At 36.3% G+C, this 19,680-nt stretch overlaps 1 protein-coding gene across 3 annotated transcripts in view; it reads left to right on the forward strand.

Moving 5' to 3' along the window:
- FAM13A (family with sequence similarity 13 member A) overlaps window positions 1–19,680 on the forward strand; it is a 351,884-nt gene that overhangs the window by 132,935 nt on the left and 199,269 nt on the right. For all 3 annotated transcript variants that reach the window (XM_035004519.1, XM_035004518.1, XM_035004520.1), the window contains exon 5: window positions 14,844–14,997. In XM_035004519.1, the coding sequence (XP_034860410.1) occupies window positions 14,844–14,997 (154 nt within the window). The remainder of the gene's footprint in view (window positions 1–14,843; window positions 14,998–19,680) is intronic.

The raw sequence follows: 19,680 nt of genomic DNA on the forward strand, positions 1-19,680 counted from the left end.
CCTCCATCATGTCACATAATTATCATTTCTTTTTTGTGTTGAGAACATTTTTTTTTTTTTTTTTTTTTTTTTTTTTTAGTTTTTGTAAGTATTAGGCTCTGCTGGAGATTTAAGATGAATTAGACTCCCTGCCCTTAAGATACAGTGTAATGGAGAGAAATATCTTCACAGCAAATTATGACACAAAACAGAATCTAGGGTGCCTGGGTGGCTCAGTCATTAAGTGTCTGCCTTCGGCTCATGTCGGGATCCCTGGGTCCTGGGATCGAGCCCCACATTGGACTCCCTGCTCCGTGGGAAGGCTGCTTCTCCCTCTCCCACTCCCCCTGCTTGTGTTCCCTCTCTGTCTCTCTCTCTTTCTCTGTCAAATAAGTAAATAAAATCTTGGGGTGCCTGGGTGGCTCAGTCATTAAGCATCTGCCTTCAGCTCCGGTCGTGATCCCAGGGTCCTGGGACAGAGCCCCGCATCGGGCTCCCTGCTCAGCGGGAGGCTTGCTTCTCCCTCTCCCACTCCCCCTGCTTGTGTTCCCTCTCTCTCTGTGTCTGTCTCTGTCAAATAAATAAATAAAATCTTAATAAATAAATAAATACAATCTTTAAAAAAAATCTAATAAATGCTATGCTAGAAAAATAAATGAATTCTGTGAGAATAAAGAAGCAGCAGTTGGGCGCCTGGGTGGCTCAGTTGGTTAAGCGACTGCCTTCGGCTCAGGTCATGATCCTGGAGTCCCTGGATCGAGTCCCACATCGGGCTCCCTGCTCGGCGGGGAGTCCGCTTTGCCCTCTGACCCTATCCCCTCTCATGTGTTCTCTCTCATTCTCTCTCTCTCAAAAATAAATAAATAAAGAAAGAAAGAAAGAAAGAAAGAAAAAGAAAGAAGCAGCAGTTAATTCGGATGGGATGGGGGGCATAGCATTGTTGAACCTTGGAAGATAATTAGACTTAACTAAGTGAAGAAGGAGAAGAAAGTCTTTACAGGGGAAAAAGAACATCCTGAGTAAAGGCTGTGAGATTGAAAATGTATTGTTATATCATCAGATGCTAAAGCCAGGATAAAATGATGAGAAGAACACTAGAAATTACTTGAGGCATTCAGACTGCTAACAGTCTGGTCTTAATCGCTTTTGGTCAGGATAAAATTCATAAGCAAGCCCGGGACTAAGACTGATACTTAGTGAACAATGACTTTGAAAAGTTTCTTATAGGTAAGGCCCTGAAATTAAGTCTTTAAATGGAAAGTGAGATTTTTTTCGCCTCATGCTTTAAAATGAGAGGTTGTCCTAAAGTTGAGTTTCTACAAAATCCTTACATTTTGTTAAAGTTGGTAGAAGTTGGGCATATACAATCACCTTCTCTGCTATTCAGTCACTAGTCATCAGTAGTCCCCACTCTCCAGAGTGTATCACTGTACTTCTTGAGAAAAGTAGAGTTACAGAAATGGCGGAGATCCAAGGTGTCATTCAGGTGCTGATGCTGCAAATGAGCGGCCGGGGTGACAAGTGTAATAAGCAACAGAAGCACCACAGGGGCAGTCACTCTGGCCCTGACACCATTCCTAGTCAGCAGCATCGCAGAGCAACCAGCAAAGGGCTTACACCTCTGTACATGAACCCCGCTCCACTCCATGTGCCCTTTCTTGTCATGGTTTAGCTTTTCGCTCTAATGCAGGTTATCTGGAACTCCAGAGATATGCTGGCTGCTTCTGGGTGTTAGAGTTGGACAAGATTTTAATAGAGTTATTAACCCATCCCTGTTAATCGGCTGCTTCAACATCAGCCACATCCTGGTATAAAAATGGGAGTCATGGAAAATTTGAGGCAGATTTTAAGTCAGGGCACTCCTCTTCACCCAGAGTCTGTTAGACCCTTTCTAACTGTAACCCTTTCAGATAAATGTTTATCTTTGAGATATTGATACTCTTTTAATTCTGGTAGTTGTTTAGAAAAACCACATTCACCCCTTTACCTTTACCTCAGTATTCTCCTTAGGTCTATACTTTTTTTTTTTTTTTTAAGATTTTATTTATTTATTTGACAGAGAGAGAGACACAGTGAGAGCAGGAACCCAAGCAGGGGGGTGGGAGAGGGAGAAGCAGGCTTCCTGCCGAGCAGGGAGCCCAGTGCGGGGCTCGATCCCAGGACCCTGGGATCATGACCTGAACCAAAAGCAGACGCTTAACAACTGAGCCACCCAGGCACCCCAGGTCTATACTATGACAGTTTTTCTAGAAGACATTTAAAGAGATACTTAGTTATAATAAATAGCATGGCAAGTCTTTGGAGAACTACCAAAAATGACAATAACAATACCCTAGTCTTCATGTTCTTAAGTATATCAACTTCTATCTAATTTTTATTTTTGTAGTGTAATATCAACTATCCTTAAGAATAATCAGTTATTATTTTTTCACTATTGTGGCTGAAACCATGTATCTGTATATCTAAAATAAATTGAAACATATCTAGTTACCCAGTAGAAAGTTTTCAAAAATTATGTATCCACCCAAATGATGGGTAACTTGATGTCAAACATCTGGATATTTGAAAGTATCTAAGCAATTCATGTACGATTTTCCATTTTAGCCAAAATACTGATTTGTAGATACACGTGGTTGGATAATTGTTGATGTAATAGTCTAGAACTTTCATTTAGGAAATTTTATGTTCTATTAGTGCTTTCGAGTAGAAATGACTAACTCATTGACTAGATTGTAAGTGGCACTCTTAATAAACTGCATTAAGGGGGGGAATGGAAGCCGACATACATAACATAAATTGAATACCTGGAAACACCAACATCAGTAGTTCTTAAGAAGGAAACATTGCCAAGGGTGGGGCCAGGTACAAAAACAATTCTGGAAATTTTTGTTTCCACTGCCTCACCTCAATTCCAAGAAACATTAGGAGCTTTATTATTGAATGTTATCTCTAAAAAACATCTTCCAGCTTTTCATTTCCATTAAATTTTCATTCAAACATATCAGTGTATAAGTCAATTGCAGTAGATTCATAGATAGGACAATATACATTGGGAAACTTTTACACCTTTTAAAATGGTTATTAAATTTGGCCTCCAGCATTTGCTTTCAGTAATAGTTTTTTTTTTTTCTTTTGAAAAGAACCACATAATGGGGGAATGTCCCAGCATGTCAGCATTTTTAATTGCAAAATAGTAATAAGTTAAGGACATAATATTTGCATAGAACGTCTGTAGACAAGATTGGGCAATGTAATCTAGTGATAATGCAATTAGGAACGTTCAGGCCTGGGTGAACAGTCAGATTCTACGGGTGTGGGTGAATCAAATGATGACAGCCCAAAGAGAGGTTACAAATGAAGTATTTCATCACTATCTACTTAAGCATTTTATTAATGACTTAGATTAAGACAGAAGACTTTATGCATATAAAAGTAGTCAATGAAACAAAGGTGAGAAGAATAGTATGTTGAATAGGAAGGTTAGAAATAAAATATTGAAGAAGACTACGAAAATGTTTCTTTTTCTATCATAAGTGAAAAAAATAAATGGAGATTAGCAGATATTTATAGTGAGGAATCAGGAACAGAAAGACCTGGCTTAACAATACCCCAGTCTTCATGTTCTTAAGTATATCAACTTCTATCTAATTTTTATTTTTGTAGTGTAATATCAACTATCCTTAAGAATAATCAGTTATTATTTTTTCACTATTGTGGCTGAAACCATGTATCTGTATATCTAAAATAAATTGAAACATATCTAGTTATCCAGTAGAAAGTTTTCAAAAACCTAGGCACCTGGGTGGCTCAGTCATTGGGCGTCTGCCTTCGGCTTGGGTCATGATCCCAGGGTCCTGGGATCGAGCCCCACGTTGGGCTCCCTGCTCAGCGGGAAGCCTGTTTCTCCTCCCACTCCCTCTGCTTGTGTTCCCTCTCTCACTGTGTCTCTCTCTGTCAAATAAATAAATAAAATCTTTAAAAAAAAAATTATCCACCCAAATGATGGGTAACTTGATGTCAAACATCTGGATATTTGAAAGTATCTAAGCAATTCATGTAAGATTCCTACAAAAAAAGACTAGAGAATTTTTAGTCAATTGCAAGTTCAGTGTAAACCAACAGTGTTATTGTGAAAACTAATATCTTACTCTGCATAATAAAAAACATTGGTATGATTATAGTTTGCAAGGTACTTTTCTTAAAGTTGGATTTCTTGAGGCACAATTTACACAGTGTAGAATGCATCCATTTGAGTGTAGTGTTATGTGTTTTGACAGAACTCATCACCACCACCACAGTTAAGATATGGACCATTTCCATCATTCCAAACAGTTGCCCGTGTCCGTTTTAGGCAACCCCTACTCTCACCCCAGTCCCTGGTAACCACTATTTTATGACACCATATTTTTGCAAAGTATTTCCACATAACTTTTTAAAAATTTAATTCTCAGAAGATCCCTACAACATTAATATTACCAGCATGTCTATTTTATAAAGGAAGAAATGATGGTTCAGTTAGGCAACTTTAAGTGGTGGAGCCAGGTACTGAACCCTTATTTTCTAACTCAGAATCTGAAATGCTTCCCTTGACCTTTCCACCTGGACCTTTACTCCAAGAGTCCCACTTTTCTCTGCATTGTTCACTCACCTCCAAGTGGATCCCATATTCAAAGCCAGTATTAAACTTTTATAGTAACTTACTGGAGGAGGGACTAGAGGAGGGTTTCTCAATCTTTTTTTTTTTCATTATTGTTTCCCTAAGGAGCCTTCTTAGATTTTTTCTTTCCCTAATCACATCTCCCCCATCCCCCAATTAAATTTTAACATCATGAATGTGCTGTATATCTCTGTGTGTAGTGTATGTATCTGTACTTTATATATTTAAAAGAGTAAGTTTTTTCACCTACTCTAGGAACCATTTTGTCCCCATTGGGGGCAATATCACTCCCGTGGAGAATGCTTAGACTGAGCAATAGTCTTCAACCATTGTCCCATCTGATGTGCATAGCACATGACCCTTGAGTATGAGACACATTCACAACACTGAAAATTTTATAGTAAATACCACATCAGACTTTTGGCATAATGTTCATGAAAGTGTCTTCAGAACATGTAGGTAAGTAAAATCAGCTCTTAGGGGTAAACTTTGAATTTATTTAACAGAAGAAGTTAAAATATGGCTTATTTTTAAAATAATTCTTTTGAAGTTTGCTTTTAATTTAGATTTAGACTTCATATAATAAAGAGAATAAGGTAGTTCTAGGGGCACCTGGGTGGCTTGGTTGGTTAAGCATCTGCCTTCAGCTCAGGTCATGATCCCAGGGTCCTGGGATTGAGCCTGCTTCTCCCTCTCCCTCTGCCCCCGGCTCATGCTCGCTCTGTCTCTCTAGTGCTCTCTCTCTCTCAAATAAATAAAATCTCTTAAAAAAAAAAAAAAAAGTAAGGTAGTTCTATTGAAGAATAAACAATCTTATTTTTGTTAAGTGCTGTGATCCCTATAATGCATAGCTTTAACATGTTGTTAATGTGAATATGATTATTGCAAATCTATCTTGCCTCATCACTATCTGACTTTCATTAAGCAGTCATAACTCAGGAGTCATGATAACCAGATGTCAGTGTTCTCAGTTGTCTTATGTGCAATGTAGAGGTAGATGAATTTCCTTTTTTTGTGAATGTTTTTTATTGTGGTAAAATACATGTAACATAAAATTTACCGTCATCATTTTTAAGTGAACAATTCAGTGATACTAAATACATTAACACTGTTGTGCAACCATCACCAACATCCATCCCCAAAACTTTTTTTCATCTTGTAAAACTGAAACTCTATACTCATTAAATAGTAACTCCTCACCCCAGCCCTAACCCCTGCCAACTGACATTATACTTTGTCTTTATGATTTTGACTACTCCAAGTACCTCATGTAGGTGGAAGTATAGAGTATTTGTTTTTTTATGGCTGGCTTATTTTATATAAAATAATGCCCTCAATGTTTATTCATGTTGTAGCATATTGCAGAATTTTCTTCCATTTTTAAGGCTGAATAATTTTCCATGGTATGTATATACCACATTTTACTTATCTATTTATCCATTGATAGATAGTTGGATTGCTTCCACATTTTAACTGTTGTGAATAATTCTTTTATGAACATGGGTATACAAATATCTCTTCCAGACCTTGCTTTCAGTTTTTTGGGGTATATGTCCAGAAGTGGAATTTGTGGGTAATAGGTAATTCTATTTTTAATCTGTTGAGGAATTGCCATACTTTTTCCCCATAGTTGCTATAGTGTTTTATATTCCCACCAATAGGGCACAAGAGTTACAGTTTCTCTACATCCTCACCAACACTTGTTTTCTGGGTTTGTTTGTTTTTTTATTATGTTAATCACCATACATCATTAGTTTTTGATGTAGTGTTCCATGATAGTAGCCATTCTTATGGGTGTGAGATGATATCTCATTGTCATTTTTATTTGCATTTCCCTAATGATCTGCCTTGCTGAGCATCTTTTCATATGCTTATTGGCTATTTGTATATCTTCTTTGGAGAAATGTCTGTGTCTTTTGCCAATTTTTAAATCAGATTTGTTAAAATTTAGGAGTTCTCAATATAATTTGGATATTAGTTCCTTATTAAATATATGATTTACAGATATTTTCTCCCATTCTGTGGGTTACCTATTTATTCTGTAGATAGTGTCATGATGCATAAAATTTTTAAATTCTCATGAAGTCTAATTTGTCTGTCTTTTGTTGCCTGTGCCTTACATATCATAGCCAAGAATTCACTGCCAAATTCATTGTCATGAAGTTTTTGCTCTATGTGTTTTTACAAGAGTTTTATCGTTTTAGATTCTTGGTCCATTTTGAATTCATTTTTGTATATGATGTTAGGTAACAGGCTAACTTCATTCTTTTGCATGTGAATATCCAGTTTTTGCAGTACTGTTTGTTGAAAGATAGTCCATTTTGAATTCAGTGGTGTTAACACCCTTGTCAAAACTCATTTGACCATATAAGGAAAGGTTTGCTTCTGGGCTCTCTATTGTATTCCATTAGTCTGTCTTTATGCCAATACCTCACTGTTTTGATTACTGTAGCTTTGTAGTAAATGTTGAAATCAGTAAATGTTAAGTCTTCTATTTTTGTTCTTCTTTATTGAGTTTGTTTTGGCTGTTAGGGATCACTTGAGATTCCATACGAATTTTAGGATGGACTTTTCTATTTCTGCAAAAAAAATACTGTTGGAATTTTGATAGGGATTGCAGAGACTCTGTAGGTTGCTTTGGCTAATATTCGCCTTTTAATGATATTAAGTCTTCTAATCCATGAACGTTAAATATATTTCCATTTATTTGTTTTTTAATTTCCTTCACCAGCATTTTGTAGTTTTCACTGTATAAGTATTTCACTTCCTTGGTTAAATATATTCCTAAGTACTTTATTCCTTTTGATGCTATTGCAAATGGAGTAGTTTTATGATTTCCTTTTCAGATAGTTCATTGTTTATAGAAATGCAATTGATTTTTTTCTGTTGACTTTGTATCCTGCTACCTTTCTTAATTTATTTTTTAGTTCTAACAGGTTTTTGTGTAACCTTTGGGGATCTTAAGATCATATCTGCAAACACAGATAATTTTACTTCTTGCTTTCCAGTTTGAATGCCTTTAATTTCTAATTGCTCTAGCTAGAACTTCCAGACTATGTTGAATAAAAATGGTGAAAGCAGGCATCCTTGCCTTGTTCCTGCTCTTAAATGAAAAGCTTTCATTTTTTTCACCATTGAATATGATGTTTGCTATGGGTTTTTCATATATGGCTTTTATTGTATTAAGATATTTTTCCCTTTTTCCCAGCTTATTGAGTGTTTTTTATGATGAAAGCCTGTTGAATTTTGTAGATGTTTTTTCTGCATCAATCAAGATGATCATCTGGGATTTTTCCTTTTTTCTGTGGACGTGGCATATTACATTGATGGATTCTGTATGTTGAACCATCTGTACATTCCAGGAATAAATCCTACGTGGTCATGCTATATAACCCTTTTAACATGCTGCTGAATTCTGTATGATATTACCTTGTTGAGAATTTTTGCATCATTGTTCATAAGGCGTTTTGGTCTATAGTTTTCTTTTAGTAGTCTTTGTCTCGCTTTGACATAAGGTCATGTTGGTCTCACAGAATGAGTTAAGAAGTGTTTGCTCCTGGGCGCCTGGGTGGCTCAGTTGGTTAAGCGACTGCCTTCGGCTCCGGTCATGATCCTGGAGTCCCAGGATCGAGTCCCTCATCGGGCTCCCTGCTCGGCAGGGAGTCTGCTTCTCCCTCTGACCCTCCTCCCTCTCATGCTCTCTGTCTCTCATTCTCTCTGTCTCAAATAAATAAATAAAATCTTTTTTAAAAAAAAAAGAAGTGTTTGCTCCTTCTCAGTTTTTTGGAAATGTCTGAGAAATATTGGTATCAGTTTAAGTGTTTGGTAAAATTTACCAGTGAAGCCTGATGGCATTTCTTGTTGGGAAATTTTTGATTTCTGATTCAGTCTTCTTACAGCTATAGGTCTATTCAGATTTTCTATATCTTCATGATTCTCTCTTGGTAGGTTTAGTGTTTCTAGGTATTAGTCCATTTTGTTTGGGTTATCCAGTTCGTTGGTGTACAAATATCATAGTATACTCTTATAATTCTTTTTATTTCTATAGAATCAGAAGTAATGTCCCCACTTTAATTTCAGATTTTAACAATTTGAGCACCCCTTTCTCTTTTTTCAATTCATCTAGTTAAAGGTTTGCCAATTTTGTTGATCTTCTCAAATTACCAACTTTTGGTTTCATTGATTTTTCTCTATTGTTTCTCTATTTCATTTATCTCTACTCTAATCTTTATTATTTCTCTCCTTCTGCTAGCTTTGTGTTTATTTTCTTTCCTAGTTCTTTAAGTTGTAAAGTTAGGTTTTTATTTGAGATCTTTCTTGCTTTTTAGTGTGTTTACAGCTATAAATTTCCTCCTTAGGCTCTGTTTTGCTGCATCCCATAAACTTTGGTTTTGCTGTGTTTTCATTTTCATTCATCTCTAAATATTTTCTAATTTTCCTTGAAATTTACTTTTTATTCCCCACTGATTGTGTAAACATAATTCCACAAATTTGTGGATTTTCCAATTTTCTTGATGTTATTATTTATAACTTCATCCCATTGTGGTCCAAGAAGTTACTTTGTAAAATGAGTATCTTTCTAAATATATTGAGATTAATTTGTGGCCTAACATATGGTATATCCTGGAAAATGTCCCATACGCACTTGAGGAAAGTGGTTATTCTGGTTGTTGTTGTTGGGTAAAATATTCTTTGTGTGTCTGATCTAGTTGGTTTGTTGTTTTTTTTACGTCCTCCGTTTCTTATCTTCTGTCTGCTTGTTCTATACGTTGTTGGGAGTGGGGTGTTGAACTCATGAACCATTGTAGACTGTTTATTTTTCCCTTAAATTCTGTCCACTTTTTTCTTCATATATTTTGATGGACTGTCATTAGCTGTGTAAATGTTTAAAATTGTTATATCTCTTGCTGTATTGAAAGTTTTATTATATATATAATACATATATATAAATATATATAGTGACACAAAGTATATATATATATAAAATGACTTTGTCTCTTTTAACCTTTTTTTTTTTTTTTAAAGATTTTATTTATTTATTTTGAGAGAGAGACACACAGCGAGAGAGGGAACACAAGCAGGGGGAGTGGGAGAGGGAGAAGCAGGCTCCCCGCAGAGCAGGGAGCCCGATGTGGGACTCGATCCCAGGACCCTGGGATCATGACCTGAGCCGAAGGCGCCTGACTGAGCCACCCAGGCGCCCTAACCTTTTTTTTTTATTTTAAGTTTATTATGTATAATATTACTATAGCCACCTCTCTTCTCTTTCACTTACTATATGCATGGATTATCTTTTCCCATCCTTTTACTTTTAACCTGTTTGTGGCTTTGGATCTCAAGTGAGTCTGTTGTAGACAGAATATAGTTAGACCATGTGTTTTTATTCATTCTGCCAGTCTCTCTCTTTTGGAGAGTTTAATCCATTTACATTTAAATTAATTACTGATAAGGAGGGACTTGTGTCATTGTACTATAGATTTTCTCTGATCTTACAGCTCTTTTGTCTTTCATTTCCTGCATTACTGTTTTCTTTTGTGTTTAGTTAAAATTTTTTTGCAGTGTAATGCTTAAATTCCTTTCTCATTCTCTTTTGTGTACATTCTATAGGTATTTTCTTTGTGGTTACCATGGGGATTACATCTAACATCCTAAACTTATATAACACTAATAATTTGAATAAGTACCAGCTATACTTCAATAACATGCAAAAACTCTGCTCCAGGGTGCCTGACTAGCTCAGTCAGTAGAGCATGCAACTCTTGATCTCAGGGTCGTGAGTTTCAGCCACATGTTGGGCATAGATATTACTTAAAAAACAAAACAAAACAAAAATTCTGCTCTTTATAGCTCCATCCCCACCTCTTTCAGTTATTGATGTCACAAAATTATATCTATTTATTTTGTGCCCCAAAACAAAGTAATGTTTTTTTTTTACATTTTTCACATATTTCTGTCTTTTTTTATTTAGATATAATTGACATCATATTAGTTTTAGGTGTGCAACATAATCATTCAATATATGTGTATAGTATAAAATGATGACCATAATAAGTCTAAGTTACCATCCATCACTACATATACTTACAAATGTTTTTTCTTGTGATGAGAACTTTTAAGATGTTCTATTAGCAATTTTCAAATATACAGTACATTATTATTATTAACTATAGTCATTAAGCTGTACATCACATCCACAGGACATTTATTCTATAACTGGAAGTTTGTACCTTTAGACCACCTTCACCCACTTTGCTCATCTCTCACTGACCCTCGCCTCTGGCAACCATCAGTTCTCTGTATCTATGAGTTCAGGTTTTTTTGTTTTGGTTTTTTTGTTTGTTTGTTTTAGTTTCCACATATACATGAGATTTTATGGTATTTGTCTTTCTCTGACTTATTTCATTTGGCATAGCGCCTTCAAGGTCATCCATGTTGTTGCAAAAGACAGGATTTCCTCCCTTTTTATGGCTAAGTAATACTCCTGTGTGTGTGTATCCCACATCTTCTTTATCCCTTTATCCTTGTTGGACATTTAGGTCTTTAATCCATTTTGAGTTTTTGTGTATGCTGTAAGAAAGTGGTCCAAGTTCATTCTTTTTCATGTTGCTGTTCATTTTTCCCAACACCATTTTTTGAAGAGACTTTTTCCCATTGGATATTTTTTACTGCTTTGTTGAAGATTAATTGACCATATAACTGTGGATTCATTTCTGGGTTTTCTATTCCGGTCTGTTGATCTGTGTGTCTACTTTTTGTGCCAGTACCATACTACAACTTTGTAATATAACTTGAAGTCTGGAATTGCTTTGCTTTTCTTTTTCAAGGTTGCTTTGGCTATTTGGGGTCATTTGTGGTTCCATACAAATTTTAGGATTGTTTGTTCTAGTTCTGTGAAAAATGCTGTTGATATTTTGATAGGTATTGCTTTAAATGTGTAGATTGCTTTGGGTATTGTAGACATTTTAACAATATTCTGCCAGTCCATGAGCATGGAATATCTTTCCTTTTCTTTGTGTCATCTTCAATCTCTTTCATCAGTGTTTATAATTTTCAGAGTACAGGTCATTCATCTCTTTGGTTAGGTTTATTCCTAAGTATCTTATTATTTGGGGTGCAACTGTAAATGGTATTGTTTTCTTAGTTTCCCTTTCTGCTGCTTCATTATTGGTGTATAGAAATGCAACCGATCTCTGTGTATTGATGTATCCTGTGACTTACTAAATTCATATATCAGTTCTAGCAGTTTTTTGGTGGAGTCTTTTGGGTTTTCTTTATACAGTATCATGTCATCTGCAAATACAGAAAGTTTTACTTCTTCCTTACCAATTTACATGCCTTTAATTTCTCTTTGTTGTCTAATTGCTGTGGCTAGGACTTCCAGTACTGTGTTGAATAAAAGTGGTGAAAGTGGTCTTCCTTGTCTTGTTCCTGACCTTAGGGGAAAGACTCAATTTTTTCCCATTGAGGATGATGTTTGCTGTGGGCTTTTCATAAGTCTCTCTCTTTTTTTAAATGTAATCTTCACCCCCAACTTGGGGCTTTAACCCATGACCCTAAGATCAAGAGTCGCACACTTCACTGACTGAGCCAGCCAGGCACCCCACTCAAAAGTGCTGTGGGTTTTTCATATATGGCCTTTATTATGTTGCATTATGTTCCCTCTAAACCTACTTTGTTAAGGGTTTTTATCATGAATGGATGTTTTACCTTGTCAAATGCTTTTTTGCATCTATTGAAATGATCATATGGTTCTTATCCTTTCTCATTTTTGGAATAGTTTGAGAAGATAGGTATTAACTCTTCTTAAATGTTTGGTAGAATTTGCCTGTGAAGCTGTTTGCCCTGGACTTTTCTTTGTTGGGAGTTTTTTGATTACTGAATCAATTCATTTCCAGTAATCAGTTTAAATTTTTATTTCTTCCTGCTTCACTTTTGGTAGGTTGTAGGTTTCTAGGAATTTATCCATTTATCCATTTTTTCTAGGTTGCCCAATTTGTTGGCAATATTTCACAATATTCTCTAGCAATCATTTGTATTTCTGAGGTGTCAGTTGTTATTCTCCTCTTTCATTTGTGATTTTGTGAGTCCTCTCTCTCTCTCCTGTCTCTCTCTTTTTTGAATGGGTCTGACTAGAGTTTTATCAATTTTGTTGATCTTTTGAAAGAACCAGCTCCTTATTTCATTGATCTGTTCTATTGGTTTTGTTTTGTTTTGTTTTTTAGTTTTTATATAATTTATTTCTGTTCTAATCTTTATTATTTACTTCCTTCTCCTGGTTTTAGGTTTTGTTTGTTCTTTTTCTTGCACCTTTAGGTGTAAGGTTAGGTTGTTTATTTGAGATTTTTCTTACTTGTTGAGTAAGCCTGTATTACTATAAACTGCCCTCTTAGAACCATTTTTGTTGCATGCTAAAGGTTTTGAACAATTGTGTTTTTATTTTCACTTGTTTTTAGGTACTTTTTTATTTCTTTTATTTCCTGGTTGACTCAGTGGCAGTTCTGATATCCAGTCTGGCAAATGTTGGGACTCTCTTGACCGGGTTTCAAGCCCTGGAAATATTTCTCCATGGTTTTCAACTTCACCCCCTTGTTTTTTTGATTCTGCTCTCTGAGTCATCCATCGCTTTTAATGAAAGGCAGCCCATTTTTTCAGCTTACATAATATTTACATTATAGGAGTTTTATGGTTTCAGGTCTTACATTCAAAGCTTTAATCCATTTTAAGTTGATTTTGTGTATGGTGTGAGGTCATGGTCTGGCTTCATTCTTTAGCATATAGCTGTTCAGTTTTCCCAACATCATTTATTGAAGAGACTGTCCTTTCCCCATTTTATATTCCTGGCTCCTTTACCATAGATTAATTGACCATAAAAATGTGGGTTTATTTCTGGACTCAACGCACAGGGAAGGCCATGTGAAGATGGAGCAGAGAGAATTTTAAGATGCTGGCCTTGATTGAAAATTGAAGTGATATAGTCACAGCCAAGGAATTGCTACCAGCTAGTGTGGTCCTGCCAGTGATACTGATTGCACTCTGCTGGCCTCCAGAACCATGGAAGACTACATTTCTGTTGTTTTAAGCAACAGTATGTGATAATTTGCTACAGCAGCCACAGGAAACTAATATAGATGGGTAGTAACCTCAGTGTTGCTTTTTTAATGCATTTTCACTGGTTATTCAGTGAGGTTAAGTATCTTTGCATCATAAGATTATTGATGTCCAACTGTTTTCTTCTAAGAGTTTTTCAACTCCTCTCCTTTGTCTTTTTTTTTAATGTACTTCTTTATTGATTAGTAAGAATTCTTTGCATAGTCTAACCGCTAATGTCCATGTTACTGAAGAGATACTCATGTCTAATCTGTAGCTTGTGTTTCTACCTTATTTATGGTATCTTGTGCATTCAGATCTTTTTCACATTTTTTTTTTTTGCTATGGAAAATTTTAAACATATCCAAAAGAAGAGAGAATAGTATATAGTATAATAAATCTTCCATGTATCTATCACTCAGCTTCAACATTAATTAGTATTTTTTTTCTGGAAGTGTTCATATTTTTCTTTGAGTTTTGTACCTTTTGTGTATTATCTAAGAAGTCCTTCAATAAGATTGTGTTGCTATTATTTCTGTGGCTGTTTCTGTCATGATAAAACATTCTTTTTGATTAAAAACAGTTGTTTTTAATCACTTTTGCTCTTACATAAATGTTACTTTATGTGTAGCAATTTCTTTTTTTTTTTTTTTTAAGATTTTATTTATTTATTTGACAAGGACACAGCAAGAGAGGGAACACAAGCAGGGGGAGTGGGAGAGGAAGAAGAAGGCTTCCCACCGAGCAGGGAGCCTGATGTGGGGCTCGATCCCGGGGCCCCTGGATCATGACCTGTGCCGAAGGCAGATCCTTAACGACTGAGCCACCCAGGCTCCCCTATGTGTAGCAATTTCTAATATATACAAAGCATTATGGCACCCATGTTAACCTATACCTTCTTCCTGAACAACATGTACTTTTCTTATTCAGCACAAGCTATTGATGCAATATTGTCCCAGCAATATCATACATGTCACCATAGAACTTGAAAATTGCATGTGTCCTTATAAGAATGCTGATCAATCATATAGGAGATGTCAAAATATATGCCTGAGTCAGCTCTGCTGGCGTATTTTGTTTTTACAAAGTAATTCCTCTCATTTTTCCCCCTTATTTCTAGTGTGCCACCGGGGCTTGAAGGCATGAAAGAACAAGACATCTGCAACAAGATAATGGCTAAATTACTAGAAAATTATAATACTCTATTTGAAGTAGAGTATACAGAAAATGATAACCAGAGATGTGAAAACCTGGCTAGGCTTATCATAGTAAAAGTAAGTAACTTTGGCATATAATCTTCAGTATTACTTATATTTTGAATGCAAGATATTTTATTTAAATCATTCTTTGTCATAAAAATGTCATGGATATAATTTAGATTTATTCCTGTGCTTGTTGAATTCTGTTTATGAAACATGTTTTCTATATCAAGTATTTAATTGGTCTATATTCTTCTAAAATTGGAGGATAATTGTGAATTGATGTTTCCTTGCTGCTGTAAAATCATCTCAAAATCACTTATGTGAACCCACAGCTCTGATTGATTTTTACAGAAGCCTGGTGTTACAGCAAGGATATGTGCTTATGGCTGTGTTCAGGAGTGCTAGCTTACTGAGTAGATTGCAAATTCCTAAAGATAATATTACTGTGTCTTTTTGTCTCTCTTGTTCCTGGCACACTTTCAAGTTCAACCTCAGGTTTTAAGTCCTACATATGTAGTCCCTGGCAACTATCATCAGTAAAACAGAGTATTTTTATAAGCTGTAAAGGAATCCTTGACAATACTATCTACCTTTTTATATATTGGCTGATAATTTATAACCTATCCTTTACACATTAGGGAAATACATGTAGATCTCCAGAGAGAGTCTGAGGATAAACCAAATCAAATCCTCCAGGGAAGGCATCTTATTTCTTTCTCATTTATATTGAGGCAAACCATGATGGAATGGATATGGGAGGTTCCCTTAGGAGGTTTCCTGAAACTTATCACATTTACAGACTGCATTATACCTGTTGATTCATATGGCAATGAATGATAAAACCCAAGCACTTGTTTTGGTCATTGAAGGGGTATTTTCATTTCTTCTTCCAGTTGAGACCATGACTTTGAAGAAGAAATAGAAGGTAAAGAGTATCAAGTAGCACCCTCCTAAAAAAGCAAAAGAAGACAAAAAAACTAGGTTTTCTTAACCAGGGCTTATGCTGTTAATACAACAGACTCCCTATAAGGAATATAGTACATCTGAATTTATCTGGAATCTTGCCAAACTGATAAAAAGAACTCTAAACTAAAATTTGAGGGAAGGGAAGAATAATGCACAGATAAAATGATAAAATGAGGGCGCCTGGGTGGCTTAGTCGTTAAGCGTCTGCCTTCAGCTAAGGTCATGATCCTGGGGTCCCGGGATCGAGTCCCACATCGGGCTCCCTGCTCGGTGGGAGGCCTGCTTCTCCCTCTCCCACTCCCCCTGCTCGTGTTCCTGCTCTCGCTGTCCCTCTCTGTCAAATAAATAAAATCTTTAAAAAAAAAAAATGATAAAATGAGATAAAAGTATAACCTAAATTGGAGGCAATACAATAGCTGAGAAAATGCATCAGTGATTCACAAGAGAAAATATGGGAAATAAATATACCAGTTTTGCTACCAAAAAATTAAATAATTTTTTTATTTTTATTTTTTTTAAGATTTTATTTATTTATTTGAGAGAGAGAGAATGAGAGAGAGAGAGAGCATGAGGGGGGGAGGGTCAGAGGGAGAAGCAGGCTCCCCACCGAGCAGGGAGCCCGATGCGGGACTCGATCCCGGGACTCCAGGATCATGACCTGAGCCGAAGGCAGTTGCTTAACCAACTGAGCCACCCAGGCGCCCCTAAATAATTTTTTTTAATAGAAAAAAATCTATCTTAAATTTGTACCTCTGGTTCCTATAGTACTTTGCAAAGGTTTCTTTTTAAAATATTAAAAAGTAATTGACTGTTTCAGCTGTATCTCTGATCAACACTTTTTTACACTTGTACTTTTTAACTAGAGTTGATAAGATAATAAGTCAAAAAATAATAATGAAAATAGAAAAATATGATCTAGGCAAGACAAACTTGCTGAGATGCAGGTATTAACTGGATTGCACCAAGAGGAGGTTTATGCTGTGCAAGTAAAATAACACCTGTTGAATTATGTGGAAGGAGTCCCTGCTTGGAAATCATTGAGCTACTAGGTTTAAGTCTGGTGGAGAACTTAGCATGAGAGTACAAGATAAGACACACAAACTGATAGTATATGGGCGTCAAATACAGATATCTTAGGTAGATGAAGAATATGACTGCTACCCTCCTAATGCAAGTTTCAGATCTGGCATAGAGGCAGATAAAGGTCATGGTTGGAAACTACATTTCTATACTGTGGAAACATCATTCTGCTAAAGCAAAAACAGTTGGTCCATTCTTTACTGACCTTGCTGATATGGTAGATTATGCTACAAGGGAGTACCATGTTCTGGACCTAGTTACAGTCAGTAAGGATGAAATGGAGGTTATGAAAATTGTTTTAATGGAATATGCCAGAGCCATTTTAGGGTCTGTAAAAATAAAGAACATGCTAGCCACAATTAGGTATGGAAACTTGGATGTTGTTTAGAAAGTAGATTTTTTTAATTCCTAAAATCATAGAAATATTAGATACAAACCAAAAGGAAGCTGGGTTAAAAAGGAAATGGGACGCTCACAATGAAATCCTTAACATACTATAAGTACTAAATGTATCCACTGGCACACCTCTATGCGCCCCAGAGGGGAACAGAGTCATAAAGGATTGAATGAAGCTCCTCACATATCCTTGTGGACTGTATGGAGATTTGGGGCTCAGACAATGTAAGTTTGGTTGCATTTGGACCAGGATGAAGGACTTTGAATGTAGATTGGTGTTAACTTCGGGGCAGGTCTCTACATTTGTTTGTGTAATTTTCAGTATTTTAATCATTGACTTAAATGAGTATATACTTAGTACATTTGCAAGTGAAATAAAGTTAGAAGAATGGTTCAGATATTGGATGGCTGGATACGTAGACGAATAGGATGGGGGATGTGTGTGTACAGCAATTTCTCTCTTATTTCTTGCTTCATACAAACAACATTTTATTTGGGCTTGCAGCAAAGTGCTGAGGTCAGAGGGGTCCCTCCCACAGCTGCAAGGGATGGATGAGTCACAGTGGTCTAGACTACCATCCTTTTTAGGTAGTAACTGACTTAAAGGAAGATTGAGACAGTTCTGACAGAGGAGATGTAAGGCAAAGTGTGCTGGGAGCAGAGGGCTTCTGGGAAAGATTGTCATCCCTGATTAAAAAGAATGGTTTAAGAGATCAGAGCTGTGGCTTGCCTCTGGGTATAGTTGACTCTGATGCTTGTGATTGACTAGGAAAATGCCCAAGGGAACTCTCTGGGGGTAATGAAAATGTTCTTCATCTCAATAGGGATGTAGGTTATTTGGGTGTATGCATTTGTCGAAACTCATGCAACTGTACACTTAAGATTTATCCATTTAACTTAATGTAGTTAATTTTTAAATTCTTAATTACAAAGTGACAAAGGTAGCAGGCCTTTGAACAAGATGCCCACCTCTTCCATCCTGCTTTCAGATGTTATCATCTGAAGGTATGATGCTTGGAGCTGCTGCCACCATCCTTGCCCTTGATGAATGTATCACTGACACACTGAAGTTAGCAGCTAACAGAGGAGAAAGGCTAGGTCCTCATCATTGCTGATGTGCTGAACCAACCCAGAACTCACAAATCTCTGGAATTGGAGTTACGTGAGGGAAATTAAGGTCCTCAGAGCATGAACTACTTTTAGTGGAGTATTCTGTTTCTTGCACCAAAAGCATTATATCTGATACAATCTGTATAATTGGGAGGTGTTGTACTTAGGTTTATAAAATGATTTGTACAAAGATAGCCCAGAAGGGACCAAAATTAATAATAAATTGAAAATCATCCACAGATTTCTTCTTTTTTTATCCACAGATTTTAGTTAATTTCTAGCACATTATAAGATGTCAGCCTGATGTAATTGCCCCAAAATACCAAAAATTCATTACTGAGTACACCAACAGTATGCTGATGTAGGTCTCACTGCTCTTGGTGTAGGTCAGGCAGTATTTGCACTATTATCTCTGATTCTGAGTACTACATTCTGACTCCCCTGACAATCACCACTGTTACTCATTTATTCTCACTAAATATATATTTGCCTGGGTGACTGTCTTTTACTTTAGTTACCATACATACATACTGCTGATGACTTTGAAATCATAACTTGAGCCCCAGCTTGTCAGAAGAGCAATAGAACTGTCTTTCTCACTATCTATAAAATGCCACACTGGTGCCTCCAATTTCTCATACCAAAAACATCATCCCCAAAACTTAGTGTTCTGTCCTCTCTAACCCTAATTTGCCAGTCCCCAGCCTGCTGGACTAGAATCCTTAGTTTAACCTTGATTCCTCCCTGCTTTACCATTCCCACAGGGACTCAAGTTCCATCTTCTATCTCTTGGAATGGGTGTCTTTTATCTACCCATTACCTCTGCTTTAGATTAGGACCTTATCACAGCCACACAGTTTCAAACAGTTCTCCCACTTCTAGACACACTCCTGTCCCATCTCCTTTCTACCAGTGTGATAGAGTTCTGTGCCTAAAAAACAAGCCTGATCATAACCTGTTCCTGCCTTAAGTAAATAGAACTTTTGCTGTCATTGTTCTCTCTCCTACTCTTTTGCTGACAGTATGTAATTAGGATGCCTTTACTTGAAATTCAGGCCTTCACATGTCCCCAAACCAAACTTTCTGTATTAAATATTTGAATGAATATTGAATGGTTCTTGTCATCTTCCTATTTCTCTGGCCTCTCTTCAGTCTCCTTTGAGGATTCTTCATTCTCAGTCAGGATTAAACGTTGTTATTTCC

The sequence above is a fragment of the Mirounga leonina genome, unplaced genomic scaffold, assembly GCF_011800145.1.
Source record: "Mirounga leonina isolate KUSES-001 unplaced genomic scaffold, KU_Mleo_1.0 Mir_129, whole genome shotgun sequence".
Lineage (NCBI taxonomy): Eukaryota > Metazoa > Chordata > Mammalia > Carnivora > Phocidae > Mirounga > Mirounga leonina.